The 15,478-nt window shown below is 37.7% G+C and overlaps 1 protein-coding gene across 28 annotated transcripts in view; it reads left to right on the top strand.

Moving 5' to 3' along the window:
* KIF1B (kinesin family member 1B) overlaps nt 1-15,478 on the top strand; it is a 97,091-nt gene that overhangs the window by 48,875 nt on the left and 32,738 nt on the right. For 27 of the 28 annotated variants that reach the window (XM_033007685.2, XM_042794193.1, XM_042794200.1 and 24 more), the window contains 4 exons: nt 12,455-12,548; nt 13,316-13,464; nt 14,072-14,250; nt 14,674-14,811. In XM_033007685.2, coding sequence (XP_032863576.2) covers nt 12,455-12,548; nt 13,316-13,464; nt 14,072-14,250; nt 14,674-14,811 — 560 coding nt within the window. Of the gene's footprint in view, nt 1-4,020; nt 9,162-12,454; nt 12,549-13,315; nt 13,465-14,071; nt 14,251-14,673; nt 14,812-15,478 lie in introns of those variants that run through there. The other variant, XM_042794212.1, reaches the window with a different exon arrangement.

The raw sequence follows: 15,478 nt of genomic DNA, 5'->3' as shown, positions 1-15,478 counted from the left end.
TGACAATGAAGAGGCTTTAATCAGTTCTCGTTGGGACAGGTTGGATTTCTTGCAACTTAACCTGTATGAAGGGCATTTCCATGCTCTGTGTTTTCTGAAGTTCCTTTTCAGTAGTCTAAACAGCTACTTCTTGGGGTGTTTGCCTTTATTTTTGTCTTGGATCACCAGAACATACTAATTTTGTGCTGCCAAAGAGATTCCTAGAACATTGGTATGCTAGATCTATTTTTTTGAATGATGTCTGAAAATGTTGCTGCATTGTGCATGTTTTAACCCTTCTCCCTCCCCCTGCATGGAGTTCCTTGTAAGGGTCTTAATGGTACACATGCCGATGGTGGGGTTGTGACTAGGGAGCAGTGTGCAAAGGGAATGTTAATTCATTCAGAACAATGGGAATTCTACCTTTCCACTTACTTCTTAAATAGGAACTCTGACAAATTAAGTCTGATATAGGAAGACTTCAGTCTTCTCTCAACAAATATCTTCTGAAGTGCATTAGAAATAAAAATGCATATAGCCTTCAAGCACCCTGTGAATTTTAAAAACAAGACCAAGCCCAGGAATAAAATCTAGATTTCCTTAAGAAACCCGGGTCTCATGATTCTGTTTTAACTACATTGGGTTCTGTTTTAGCCAGAACGCAAATGTAGTTGTGCGTGAATTCTAATAAAAAATTTCCAAATCATGATTCGTTTGTAGTATTAGTTTGAGACCAGTGAAAGCTGTGGGTTAAATGCATGCTGGGTTTAAAACTGTAAAGGTCTTCCCCTTCTCCCAAAACCAGAATGGAGGAAAGTACTGTGGCTTCCATAGGTAGAAGCAATTTTTTTTTTTTTAATATATATAATTTATATTACACACTTAGACTTCTGCATCTCTAATTATTTCATTGCAATGGACTAATTTCTTGGCTGGAGAGGAGTGGCTGCAAACTCTGAACCAAAGCAACACTTAGTTCAGAAAGGAATTTAAGATGTGACTAAGTAATGTTTCATCTCTGCAATTTTATAGTTAAAATTTGTATATCTGAAAGTAATACGGCAAAAATCAGTTCGATGTGAAAATAAGAATAGTTTGAGTATTAAGTAAATTTTGGCTATGTGTCAAGGGAGATGCGAGTAGTGGAATTCCCTCCCTTAAATTTTAGCTGACAGGCATATGCCGAATCTATTGTATGAATTAAAGATGTGAGAATTGTCTGTCTAGGGAGCTGCTTCAAATAAGGCTGTGTTTATAACAGTGTTGTGAAGGGATTTTGTTTCCACATATACTTAAGATGAAGGGAAGATTCTCTAGATAGTGTGTTTTTTAATACTCCAATAAAGTTGCTGATTTCTTTAAGCTAGTTTTGGTTTTGCTGATTTCAATTAGTGGACAAAGGTGGGAGATTATCCTACATGCATTACCAATGTAATTCGTGAAGGACACCTTTCCTAGCTGTAAGGGATCATGTCAAATAAAATCATTGGTCTGTTAAGCAGTATCCTGCTTATCACAATGCTTAATAAGAATATTTTAGATGACAACAAAACTTCTTGACACATCTCGTCATTTCTGTGTCACTGTATGGAGAGTCTGGAGTGGACAGGATTAATGCATTCATAAACAGTAGTTGAATAATGATTGGGAAATCTGGGAATGCATTTCAGCTTATGTACCTTAAAAGTATTTACATTGCTGCAATATCCAGCTGCAATATCAGGTTCTCTAATTTACTACTGTGTAAGACTGATATTGAAATAGAAACATTCTTGTTCTAAATTGGAATATAATCTTGGATATAAGAAGCTGGCTAATCCTATTTACCGGATTGTTTTGGTTTTGTGCTGAGATTCCAACCAATTTGGGTATTTGTTAGATGTGCCGTACAAAAAAAAGATGAATCATAATTCTTGTTCCCCAAAATTTACAACTTAAATATATTTGCTGTGCTAGTATTACTAGGAAGTAGAAATAATTGTTCTCTCTTTACAAATTGAATGTGAAAATGTGTTTAATAGAGCTAAAATCATCTTCCTGGGTTTTTTGGTCATAATGCTTTTGCAGTGACCACTTGATACTAGACTGTGGGTGTGTACCTATATTAATTGGTCTGGTTAACCTCTGAGTGAGTGCACAAATGACCACATAGTGTCTCTTAATCAGCTTTTTATATGCAAGACATGCTTTACCCATAAGTAGTAATATGGTAATTTTGTAACCTATAAGAATAATCCTGTGGAATTTGTGACTTAATGTTTGAGTAGTTCGTCTTTTGCCTTTCTGGACGTAACCTTGAATGTGTAGATTGTACAGTGTCTTCCTCCAGGGCATTTTTTGTTTCCACTGCAATATGCAGGTTGTTAGATGCTGTTTCATTCGGCCGCAAATTTTGTTGGCTGTAAACTCACAAAGAGTTTATGCTCTGTTTCTAAACCAGCGTTTTGCTTATATTTTGACCTAAATTTAGAAGTTGATTCTCTAGTGCGATTCTTGAATATTAAAATTACAGAAGGTCACAAGAAGCTCGAATAATATGAATCTTAGGCTGTGGAGCTTGCTGACCATAGGGCAGAACAGTATTTCTTTTACTCCCTTTCATCATTCCCAAACCAAATTGTATTATATCCCCCATTCTTTGTGGTCTTCTACCCAAAGTCTTAAGTCTAGGCACATGTGGTTCTGAGTCAATGACCTGGGTTTCCTTTGGTTTTAGAGTAACTTGCTGTTATTGTTCCTGATTTTTCATGTAACATAATTTTCTATGTGAAAAATAAGGATGTTAGATAGAGGTTCATTAGAGACCGACGGCTGTGTTTTATTGATGATGTTTGTATCACAATAATACATAAGACTTTGGTTGTTAAAGAGATGTCTTAACTTAATAATCCTTTAAAGACAAGTAATCTGACTTTAATTCCTGGTTGCAGTAAGCAATAATGGATAACCTTAACTTCTGGTGGCAGTACACCTGAACAAACATTCCTAGCATGTGGAAACCTGAAGCTCTGCTCATTAAAAATCATTTAGCAAAAGGTGGAAAACTTGTAATGAAGAAGCAAAACATGCATAACTCTTAGCAAGTGTGTGGAAGCTCCACGCTCTAGGGTTTGAGAAGAGGACAAATCAAGGATATCAAATAGAGAATTCGTATTAAAACAATTAAAAAAAAAAAAGTTATTACTGCTACATTCTTCTGAAACTCATTCTTCGGACAGACAAGACTGTTAATGTGTTTTTTTTTCCTTTAAACTAAGCAACAAGGTGACAAATGGGAAAAAAAACCCCAAACCACAACCCATCTGTGAAACTGATTCTGGATATCCTTTTAGCTTGTAGCAAGTCTTGGAGTATGAACCACTGTCTTCACCTGTCATAGTGGCACTTACGGTCCTTTTAACATTGAACCTTTCGGCTGCTTCTGTTTCATTTTTTCTTATCGTCTAACACTTCTCTGGCTGCTATTGTAGTGAAGTGGATTCTAAACTTGAGCATCCCTGCAACCACGTGCAACGTTACTAACCAGTGTTAACCTGACTTACTCTGGCTGCTCATGACATCTTCTATGATGGCTGTTGTGTTCACCTACCTGGGGAGGATTTGCTGAAAGAAGCAACAGCAGTCACCAAGGCAAATGTGTGTGGCGGGGATTTGCATGTCTTTATAGCATGTGTGAAGTGCAGTTTACACTTGGTTTTTAATTTTTTTTAATCAGGAACGTGGGTTTAGTTGATCTATTTGAAGATTTTGGAAGGGATCGGGAGGGAAGAGTTTAGATTATCTGCTATTTTGAGTTGACAAGACTTTTAAATATAATGTATCTTAATTTAGTGAAGAGCTTCAATTTTCACAGTCCATGACTCTTGAAGATACATTTAAATGTCCTAACACTTAGTCTTCAGGGACTTCCTTATCACTTGTTCTACTTTGATTTTTGATTTAGTTTTCTTTGCCTGCTACTTCTTGTTTAGCTTTTCCATTTTCTTACAATTTTAATTTTGGTTATTTTGGGGCCACTTCTTGATTTTTGTTTTTCCAAAGGATGCAGACTCTGATAGTGGGGATGATTCGGACAAGAGATCGTGTGAGGAGAGTTGGAGACTGATCACTTCCCTGAGAGAGAAGCTGCCCCCCAGCAAGCTCCAAACCATTGTAAAAAAGTGTGGCCTCCCCAGCAGTGGGAAGAAACGAGAGCCTATTAAAATGTACCAGATACCCCAACGTCGACGCCTTAGCAAAGACTCCAAATGGGTTACCATCTCAGACTTAAAGATTCAGGCTGTGAAAGAGATATGCTATGAGGTAGCACTCAATGACTTCAGGCACACTAGGCAGGAGATTGAGGCTCTGGCCATTGTTAAAATGAAAGAGCTTTGTGCCATGTATGGGAAAAAAGATCCAAATGAGCGTGAATCATGGCGAGCTGTTGCTCGTGATGTCTGGGATACAGTAGGAGTTGGAGATGAGAAAATTGAAGATGTTATGGCCAACAGTAAAGGAATAACTGATGTGGATGACCTTAAGGTGCATATAGACAAATTGGAAGATATTTTGCAAGAAGTGAAAAAGCAGAACAACATGAAGGATGAAGAGATAAAAGTCCTTAGAAATAAGATGCTAAAAATGGAGAAGGTTTTGCCTCTGATAGGGTCTCCAGAGAAAGCTCAGTCAACTGTAGCTAAGTCTCCAAACTCTGCCGGCATGGTGGATATGGATAAGAAGTCCACGGATGACTTGAAAAGAAGTGAGAATGATGATCTTGCTAAAGAGGAGCGTGTTTCACAGTTAATGGCAGGTGATCCAGCTTTCAGACGTGGGCGATTACGTTGGATGAGGCAAGAACAGATTAGATTTAAAAATCTGCAGCAGCAGGAAATAGCAAAACAGCTTCGTCGACAAAATATGCCTCACCGATTTATTCCGCCTGAAAATCGCAAGCCCCGGTTTCCTTTCAAAAGCAATCCCAAACATAGGAACTCATGGAGTCCAGGCACACATATAATTATCACAGAAGATGAAGTTATTGAGGTTAGAATTCCAAAAGAAGATGATAAGAACAAAGATGAAAACAAAGAAAAGGAAAGCAGAGCTGCTTCTAAAGATCCTCAGCAGCTGTGGAATCTTTATGGCCCCCAAAGGAATCAAGATAATATCCAAATTAACAGGCAGCAGTTAAACACACAGCCACAGCCTAGCAGTCAGCAGCAGCCATCACCTCAGTTGCGCTGGAGAAGCAATTCTCTCAATAATGGCTCTCAAAAAAGCTTGCGGCGTCAGACATCGGGCTCTTCTGAATCATTGCACTCGTACAGTGGGCAGCAGAATCCAGACCTGCAGACTTTCCAGCAAAAACGCCACATCCACCAGCACCGACAACCTTACTGCAATCACAGCAATGGAGGCAGTGCAGAAGGCAATACAGCTAACTCCCACCCAAAACAGACTGACCGGCTTAACCACTATAACCAGTTTGTGACGCCCCCACGGATGAGGCGCCAATTCTCAGCACCCAACCTCAAAGCGGGCAGAGAAACTACAGTATGATTAGTTGGCCAAGAGTAGTCTGGGGGAGGAGGGAAGCAGGGCCAATTCTGGCTTATCGTTGAGAAACGGCCAGGATTGGCTTTGCTTATGTCTTGGGTTTTGTTTGGCCAGGTAGATCTTGAGTAATTCGATGTACAAATACAAGGTACTGGCCCTTCAGCCCGTTCAGTTTGCATGTGACTTTCGTTGCAGTTTTAACAACATTGATTGGAAGAACATTCTGAAAAATTATAAGAACTTTTTTCATAGACTAGAAGACTTGGAGGGAGGGATGTGGAGGGGACAACTCCCCTGCTAGCTTATTTTCCAGGTTTTTTTTTTCTTGTGTGTGTCTTGAAGTATTTTTCTAATGCTGAAAATATTGTCTGAAACTTACAAAGTGCTACCTTACTCCTGTGTTTTATGTAGACAATCAAAACAGGAATTTAGTTTATAGTATTGAATGTTTCTTGTGACCTTTTTCTTAGCAATAAGGAAACTGACCATCTGTTTTTAAATTGATCTGGCTCTTCTGAACAATATTTTCCACACTTAACTCAATTTCTTAATAGTAATAATAATCTATAAACCAAATGTTGTCGGCTGACAAGATATGTGGCTTTTTTTATAGAGAAATTAAGAAGAGCTTTTGGGTCACAACAGTCCTACTGCGCAAGTAGGAGACATCTTTTCTCCTTTTGCTTAAGTTCTTAATTATTGGTATGAAATTGCTGTGACGGTTAAACCTGCCTGAATGGAATTTTATGTCAGAATATATATATATTGCTGAAGCAATACTTTGAAAATAAGCTTTTTCTAATTCCCATTGTATCTCTAAATATAATAGTTTTTAACCATTATAAAGAGGTTGTAGAAAGGAATTAGGTTTTTTTGACGCTCTGGTGCAGGAAGAAGCCTCAAAAAGCTTTTTTGTTTTGTTAATGTTTTCAGCTTTCTGGGGCATGAGTCTGGGATATGTTCTAGAAATGGTTGTTCTTATGAAGACTTACAGATCACTACCTTGAATTGGCTGAATTCTTCTCAAAGATAGGAGAATTGAACTGTTTCATCTTAATTTGATACCTCATGTTAGTGCCTCTGGTCTTGGATTAAACCCCTGTTTCAAGAGTTGTTTAATAAAGGAGAAGGTCACTTTGAGGAGGAAATAAGATTAGTTTTCATCCTCCCCACACTCAAAATACAAGTTAAAATTTTTAATATCTATTTTGATCTGAAGAGGTCTGTACTTGCAGGTGATTTGCCATAAAACAAATGCTTGCAATCCTTACTTCAGATTGTTTCAAACAAATTACTGAAAAAATATTGATCAAATAATAGGCTTTATGAGCTTTGGAATTTATCTCAGTTGGAGAGCCCCAGTTTTAATTATACACTTTTTTCTTTCTGAGTTTCTTGAAGTGCAAGACAAAATTGCACTTTCCTCTGAAAATCTGTGGATTTAAGTATAAGCCAATCTAAAGCTTTGAAGACTTACTTTGCTTTTAAATTTAACTTGAGTATGGTTTTAAAAATAAAATTGGCTACTATACCACATTTGGTAAGATAGGTCCACTTTACAGTGTATCTGTACAGTTAAATGATTTGTACAGTTTTGCACAAATATCCTTAATTTACTTGGGGTTGCTTGTTTGTTGATAAAATATAAGACCTACTGGTAATTGTTACTTCTCCATGTTTCAGCACAGCTATAGATGAGTAGGAAGTGCCTCAAGCTTAATTTCCACCTTGTTTTTGTTTCCTGTCCCGCTTCCTGCCACCCACCAGCCCCCTCCCCAACTGTGCATGGTGTAACTATGTTGGTTGCAACACGTTATGTGGCAGCCGTGCACTGTTTGCCTATCGCTTAATCAAGTGTCAACTCCTAAGTCTTTGCACCTGTGTTACTGATAGGATACTGGCCCTCTGATGTAGGAGATACAAAGTCAGTCCTCGTAACTGTCCTGAAAGAATGAGCTGGTCCCATCACTTGGGACATTTTTTTTTTTTTTTTTTATGACAGGTTTAATTTTGTGTCCAAATATGGCTTTGTAACTTGCATTTTTCTCGTGCTTTGGCCTACTCGAACGAAGGAAATAAAGCATCATGTCCAAAAATGTCTTGATTCTTGAAGAAAAGAAGCCTTGTAGATGAGCAATACTTTATTTGAGCTTGAGTCAGAATTGCAAAATGAGTTTTGGGCTGCAAATAATATTTTGCTATTGCTTTTATTGTAGAATCCTGTTTTAGTAGTGCATTGCACTTTGTTTTTGCACATATCAAGAGTAATGAGTCCTTTCATATCCTCAAAAAGACTTGGACTCTTAAAAATGCATGCTTGGGAAAATCCTCTCAACTCTGTAGGGATACGTAAGCTAAACAGAGTTAGTCTGCATAGGATAGGTCATGAGAGAAGGCCAAACCAATTTTATCTTGTGTCCCACAGCTGCCTGTGTGAAATCACCACATGACTGAGCATGGAATAATTTTGAAGACCATGCAATTACATGTACTGACATGAGATTAAAAACTCCTGCTACTTGATATTTTAATGCTAAACATTAAACAGTTTTTCCCAACTTATTTCAGCTTAAAAATCTGAGAAGAAGTATCTATAAATGCCTCATAGTGGTGATGATGATGAACAGTAGGTTGCCACCAGTCTCTCTTACCCCACTGTTTTAATGCAGCACCAGAAAAAAACCCTGCTTATTCTGTTGTTGATATGACAAAAAAGGATAGCCAATGTCAAAATGGAGTCCAGACTGTTCAGAAGAAGCAGCTTTTTTTACTGTCTTTTAGGAGCGGATTACAGAAAAGAAACTTGGGAAAAAAAAAAAAAAGTCCTATAAAAATAATTGCCCACTTTAATAACTGAATATTAATTACAGTGCAGTGCCTCGTCTGATAAGGGAAGCAATGTGAGAACTTGTGGATCTCCTTGCACTGTTCAGAAATACACACACCTCTCACTCCAAATTTTGAATTAATAGAGCTAATACAGCTGCTTCCACAGAAGACTCTGTGAAAAAGCTTTCAGATTAATAGAAAAGTGGCGTCCACGATGTGAGTGCTGTTTTAGGAAGCTTAATTGCCATTGCTAAGTGCTGATGTGCTGTGTGCTTTGACAGCTGGCTTGCATCCACCTGTGCCTTAGTGATGATTCCTTAAATATGCCTTAGGACTCACTAGGGACATGTGGATTTGGGGGGGTAAGGCAGAGGGAAATGCATGTCACTAACGCTCCTCTGATTGACTTCAACATCCTTTCTTGAGCAATCTGAATTTAGAGATCTGTCAAATTAGAGGATGCTATTTTTATCAATACATTCATCATAGTTTCAATATCTCCCTCACTGTTTGTCCTCTATCCTTTATATGTTAAAATTCATTCTTTATCCTTATGTTGAAATTTGACTCCGATATTTCCCACTGAACCACTTCAGGAGCTGCCACATGAGAAATCTATGCTGTGTGCCCATTTGTACTGTAAAGAAAGCAGTGAGCTGCCGTTGAATTAAATGGGATTTTCAAATCTGTCCATTGTTTAAGAAAAAACAAGTTTTGGATTGTTTTAAGAGCAAGCATCTGCCTTGTGAAAAGCAGAACTGGTTTGTATTGTAACAAGTGCTCTTTCAATAAACTATGAAATACTCTTTTAAGTGTCAGACTTGTCTCAGTGAAATGGAAATGAAATTTGATTGCAGGCCTGTCATGATTTTATTTTTTGTCTCAGGGTTGGTATTGTTCTAGCAGAGTTAAAAAGGTTTCTGTAATTTTTCCTCAATCTGATTCTTATAAGTCCGTCTACCCTGATTTTTCGGCTGTTATATGAAAAGCAGCCTATGCAGATTTGTGTCTATTGTAACATAGCTTATTTAAATTAAAAAAAACCTCACAACATTAAAAAAACCCTGCTTTTATAGCGTAAGGGCATACAAGCCATACTCCTCTTCCGTGCTGTCCCATTTTACCATCTTGTGTGCTGTTTAAACTCTGGAAGAAAATACAGAGCTGGCCATTCACCACTTGCTCTCTGAACACGAAAGAAACTATCTTTTGGTATACCTCAAATCCAGGGGGAGTCACACACACTACAGTAACTTTGCAGGTATCACATAGGTCCACGGAACTGAAGTTGTGATGGTACAGTGTTCTGCTTAAAATGTTGGCCCAGTCTGGTCTTAAAAAGCTTGGACTAGTCTTGAGTGTATGATTTTTTTTTTTTTCTTTTTTTTCTCCTGTTTTCACAAAATATGTGATTGTTATGCCTTCAGATATTTCCATGCCCCTGGGCAAAATGAACTTTGCATTCCCTTTTTCCACATTCATGGAGCTAATGATATCAACCAGTTTGAAGCCATACAACAATATGCACTGGGTTCCAGGGAGTCTAGGACATGGACCTTCAGGGCAGCTTCTAGATGCAGGTTTTTTTTTTTCTTTTCTGGCAGTTGAAGCACATTTACATCAGTATTAACAATTATGTGTGTATTATCACTAGTCCAGTCTGGAAATACTTACCTGGAGAGCTGACCAATCTCAGAGCAAACCAACCCCTTTCACAGTGCAGTCAGTGCACCTTCTGTGTGAACCAACCTGAAATTCATCCTTCCTCTGTTGCTCCATGCCAATTATTTTTAAATACTACCATAGTATCACGTGGCAGGAGGAAATCTTAGTCCTGTTTTTCTTCTTAGGGAAATAGTACCTGTTTCTTTTTTTCGTTATGGGGAAACAAACTTAAATTCTTTTACTTAGTTTTAAAAGTAATATTTGCTAATGTGGAGTCAATAAAAAGAGTGTTGACATTAAGCATTTATTTATCTAGGTATTTAAATATATAGAAGATACACTTACTTGGCTTACAAGTCTGAAAATGAAGAAGGCAAGAAGTAGGTCTTTGTCTTTGAATGAATGTAGTGTGCCTGGGTTTTTCATGCTGGAAGTAGAATTTTCACAGTGGAATGCTCCTGATTTTTGATCATTCCCTCTGCAGCTTTTTGTTTTTTCCAAAAGAATCTGATCAAAGATGCTATTAAACACTACTTGAAGAGCTTTTCATTTTTTCAATCTAGCTGCTCAAAATGACGTCTTCACATTATCTACTTTCTGTCTACAGGAAAATAAATTATTTTGCTCTTCCTTGCAAGTAGGAGAAGCTTGTTTCTGCCATTTTGCAGCTGACCTGTTTTATCTTGGTTTCAAATGTAATAGCTTTATCAACATGGATGGTGGGGAAAAAAGATCAGAGAGAATGCCTTTATGTTAACGAATTTTTAAGAATATGCTGGTATTTCAGAACTGTAGATAAGTCTGAAACTCCTCATTGGCTCTAGAATAGTTTTTTGGTGAATCAGGAATTTCAGAAGAAATAGCAAAAGAAAGGATATATTTTTGTTTTGTCTGTAGTTCTTTTGCTGCTGGAGTAAGGTTTACTTATACTGTAAGTATGTAGCCATCTTAGAGTGAATGGAGCAGACACAACTGAAGAAGAAGCAGCATTTTAGCCAAATAAAACTTCAAGAGGAAATTAGAAGATTAAAATGCAGCCCTCATACAAAGGCCATATATCTTCAATAGTTTGGTTTTCTCTCCCTGAAGGTCATGGGTATTGAATTCACAGTATTGAAAATTCTATACTCCTAAGAGCATAGCTTTTGTTTTTCATATGCTACCTCCAGGAAACATTACTTCTAAACTTAAAAGAACATACTTCAGGTTTATCTCCTTTCCAAATACTGTCTAAAGGTCTTTCTGACTGAACTTTTTTTAGATTTGATGCAATCACATTGTGGCAGTGTTAAGTACTATACTTGCTGGGTGAAAACAAAGTCATGTAGCTGTTTAAGTGGGATCCTTAATTAGGGTGGCAGCAAAGTGTAAAGCTTTCCTTCTATAGCTGTTAGACATAATGTATTACTGCAGGCAGTGCACTGGACAAGTTTTAGGATTTGCGACTGTGGAAGAGAGAAGGTTGAAACACAAGATAAGTGGCTTCAGGAATTTTCCATAAGAACTCTGTAACACTCTTAGTGAATTACTGTTGCAACTCTTGTATAAAAATCTTGAGAAGCCAGTTTAATGAATAATGTATGCCAAAGGATTATCTTCAAAAAATAAAATACGGTAGTGAGGTGGGCTCTGAGACCAGGAGCGCAGTGACTGTGTCTGTTATTGGTATCTTAAATTTGTATTTGTTTTACCTGCAAATAATAAAAGGGTCATTGGGTCCTAGTAGCATTTATTTCAAGGGATGATTATGCTGAACAGGAAGAAAATGCTTTTACACCAGAAGGTACTGTTGAAGTGGTCTTTGTGGGGAAACCTCTGCACAAACTTCTCTGCTTACTTGTCAGGGTGGTGGTGTTCTTTTCATCTTCTGATATATTAAATACACATGTGAGAGAGTGATATTACATCCCAAGAGTAAAATCTAATTGAAAACAAAATGTCTTCTTTTTTTTTTTTTCCTAAAATCTGAAATTAATTTTTTTGTATCAAAAGGCAAATCAGTGGTGCTGTTAATCCTTCTCTTTGAGAAAATTAAGGTGAATAATCCTCCTCTTTTAAATTTGTTTCTGTACTTTTCTATATTTCTGCCTCTTTTCTACCTCCATGAAAGCAGCAAGCGAGTTCCCCAAGAATCCCCTTTTTCCAGTCTTTAGCAAAAAAACTGAACCCTAAACCTTTCCCTCTTACAGTTACCATGAGCATGTATATCTGATGATTTTAGAAAAACAACACTACTATTAATTGTATTTGCCTCTGTCTTCTCTCTTTTCAAGGACAGATTGTACTAAAACAATAGATGTTGGTATGTGACCTCTGAGCATTAATGGAAATGTGTTACTTGTTCTCTATGTCTGTCATTCCATCTGAGGTGTTAGTCTCTCTTAACTGTTCTCCTTGCTTTTGTCTGTCCTCCTACACGGTATCTCCTCTCTCCCCACAGGACTATGAGAGTAAACTGCAGGCCTTACAGAAGCAGGTAGAGACACGATCCTTGGCAGCTGAAACAACAGAGGAGGAAGAAGAAGAAGAAGAAGGTGAGTTTGAAACTAAAAATAATTTGGATACAGCCAAGCCTAATGGAACAGCTGCTGTAAGATCTCTTGCAATAGATAGAAAACATGCTTTGGAAAACTGTGAAACACTTCCTAACTTCTTGATCTGTAATCTTTACAGCATAAAGACGTAAAGTACCTATTCATAGAACAAGTTCCACATAAACAGTAGATATACATCCCCAAATTCAATCGATGCACAAACTAGATCAGTTTAACTGCAAGCTTTGGTTTGGTGGTCTTGAATTTAAAGGAATCTCTCTCTGTTTGGCCCTAAGAGTTCAGATGTCGTAAACCAAAATAATACTGTTGCCTTTGTTTCCTTGTTTTGGTTTTGAAGTTTCTTTTTTCTCCTTGGTAGAAATTTGTGAATTTCATGCTGTGACATGTCTGTATAACTCCATTTCTGGACAGTAGATAGATTTTATTATTCCCGTAATGCTTGCTTTCATTCCACTGTTTCATCATTTGGCTTTAATAATTGTTAACTAATTTAAATTAATAGTGGAATTTATTTTGTTTTCTCTGTTCCCAATCTCCTTACTTGATCATTATATCTCCACTGCTAGTGGTGAGGAAGTTTGAATCCAGTTTTTCCTCATGGAATAATAAAAATACAGGTTTTTGTTTTCTCTTCAAGAAAAGGTGTTGTGAACTTGATGACACAGTCAGCAGTAGTATTAGATACTGCACGTGATGATTTGAAGAAGAAGCAGCAATGTTTTATTTCTGTTTCTTTTCTCTCCTAGTGCCCTGGACACGACATGAATATGAACTTGCACAGTGGGCTTTCAGGAAGTGGAAATTTCACCAGTTTACTTCACTGAGGGACCAACTCTGGGGAAATGCAGTATATCTGAAAGAAGCCAACGCAATCAGTGTAGAGTTAAAGAAAAAGGTAGGGACATGCAGCTTTTTAAAAAAGCTGCTGCTTTTTGAATTTTCTGACTCATCAGTTTTGACTGTATATTCCTGCTTCAAATGCTCAGAGTAATTTGTAGTCTTTAAAGTTATATGTCTCCTGCTTATTAGTTTGGGTTTTAAAAGATTTCAGAAAACTGTGAGTCTTTGATCCAGACTTCTGGCTGAATTAACATCCCATGCAAATCTGGTTGTTATATTCTCCTCTTCTTCATTTCCCTTATGCTGTTCCTGTCAGTATTATAAACATATGTACAGTCTCCCCAGTGCCCTGTCTTTTCCTTTTTCCTTTTACCTTTATGTGGTCATTCATCTTTACAAGAGAAGTGGGGGCTGCAGGATGTTCTAGGTCCATAGTTTTCCACACCTCTGCTAGCTGTGATAGTAACGGCAAGATATGTCTACTCAGCTGAAAAATATGTTTTAGGCCATTCTGAAACAAACAAAAAAAAGGTGAAAAAACTCTGTGAACAGATTCAGGGATGAAAACCTAACTGGCTTCATAATGTGTTGCCTTAGGTCTGCTTTGTGATGCTGATAGCTGGCTTATCAGAACTAAAGGAATATTTTTTTTTGCCATTCAGGTACAGTTTCAATTTGTGCTGCTGACAGACACCCTCTACTCACCACTGCCACCAGAGCTTTTGCCCACTGAGTTGGAGAAGACCCGGGACAATAGGCCTTTCCCCCGTACAGTGGTAGCTGTGGAAGTCCAGGATCTGAAGAATGGAGCAACGCATTACTGGTCCTTAGAAAAACTCAAGTATGTATATATTACTGGAGAACAAAATTCCTTATACCCCAGGAGCTTCACTGGAGCAGAACGTGAAAAACTGCCTAAATTACTTGGCAACATTGTCTGATGCATAAAAGGAAGTAAAAAATATGCAAGAATTAGATGTCAGAGAAGAATATTTAGATGTTTGAATGAAATCTGAGATTTACATAAGCTTCTGCAGTGACCATGCCTTGTACTTAGTGGGCTTAGCCTGCAGATTTCTTCCCAGAATCCCTAACATGTCAGATGTAGTGCAGTACCAAACTTAGTGGTACAGACTCCTCTGTTCTTTATTCTCCCTTTCCTATGTGTGATTTGGCATGGGTGAAGTCAGTTTATCCCACTTTGTGTTCCCTACTTTTTTATTCAATCTCTATTAATTTTTTCATCCTGCTTTCTTCTACACAGGCAGAGGTTGGACCTGATGCGTGAGATGTATGACAGAGCTGGGGAAATGGCATCTAGTGCACAGGATGAGAGTGAAAGCACGATGACAGGCAGTGACCCCTTTTACGATCGCTTTCATTGGTTCAAGCTTGTTGGAAGGTATGTGATGATAATCTCAACTCCTGGTACACTGGTAACTCTTTTCAGCTCTGGATGAACTTTGACTTTGATTGTGGTTATAAAATGTATGGCCATTAGTGTTAGTTGTGTGTTGTCCTTCAGGGATTTCTCATAGACTTAAAATATAGTGAAGAGCAGAAAATGCTCTTTAGAATATTGCCAGTTGTGGTGTAACCTTGTAGAATGTAGTTTGACTGACCCCTTAGTAAGTTATAAGCTTATGTTAAAAAAATGTAGCTACCTAAGTTCTATCTAAAGTCACTGGGGCAGAGCTGTGAGAATATGGACAACACTGGAAACTGATGGGAAGAGTGGCCCACGGCCTTACTTACATATGTGGTTCAAATAGTTTGGTCATACTTTATGGAACTACCTAATATTAATATCTGATGGGATTTTTTAGTATTTCCTGATGTTGGCTGCACCTTTACAATATTTTTATTTACAGAAATGCTGTGTGTTGGAAATAAGAATTGTAGATCTGTTAAATGGATGTGCTCTTAATATCAGTATGTTCAGCCATGTTTATATTAATTTTTCAGTTGCTTTCTGCTCAGTTCAAGGATGCTCTTTTTCCTGACTTCGTTAGCAACCCCTTCCCTTACGTTTCATTGCAGTCCAGATGGTTTGAAGCCTTTGCTTGTTG

The sequence above is a fragment of the Tyto alba genome, unplaced genomic scaffold (assembly GCF_018691265.1).
Source record: "Tyto alba isolate M040663 unplaced genomic scaffold, T.alba_DEE_v4.0 Super-Scaffold_20000042, whole genome shotgun sequence".
Classification (NCBI taxonomy): domain Eukaryota; kingdom Metazoa; phylum Chordata; class Aves; order Strigiformes; family Tytonidae; genus Tyto; species Tyto alba.
This window is presented reverse-complemented; position numbering and strand designations above follow the sequence as displayed.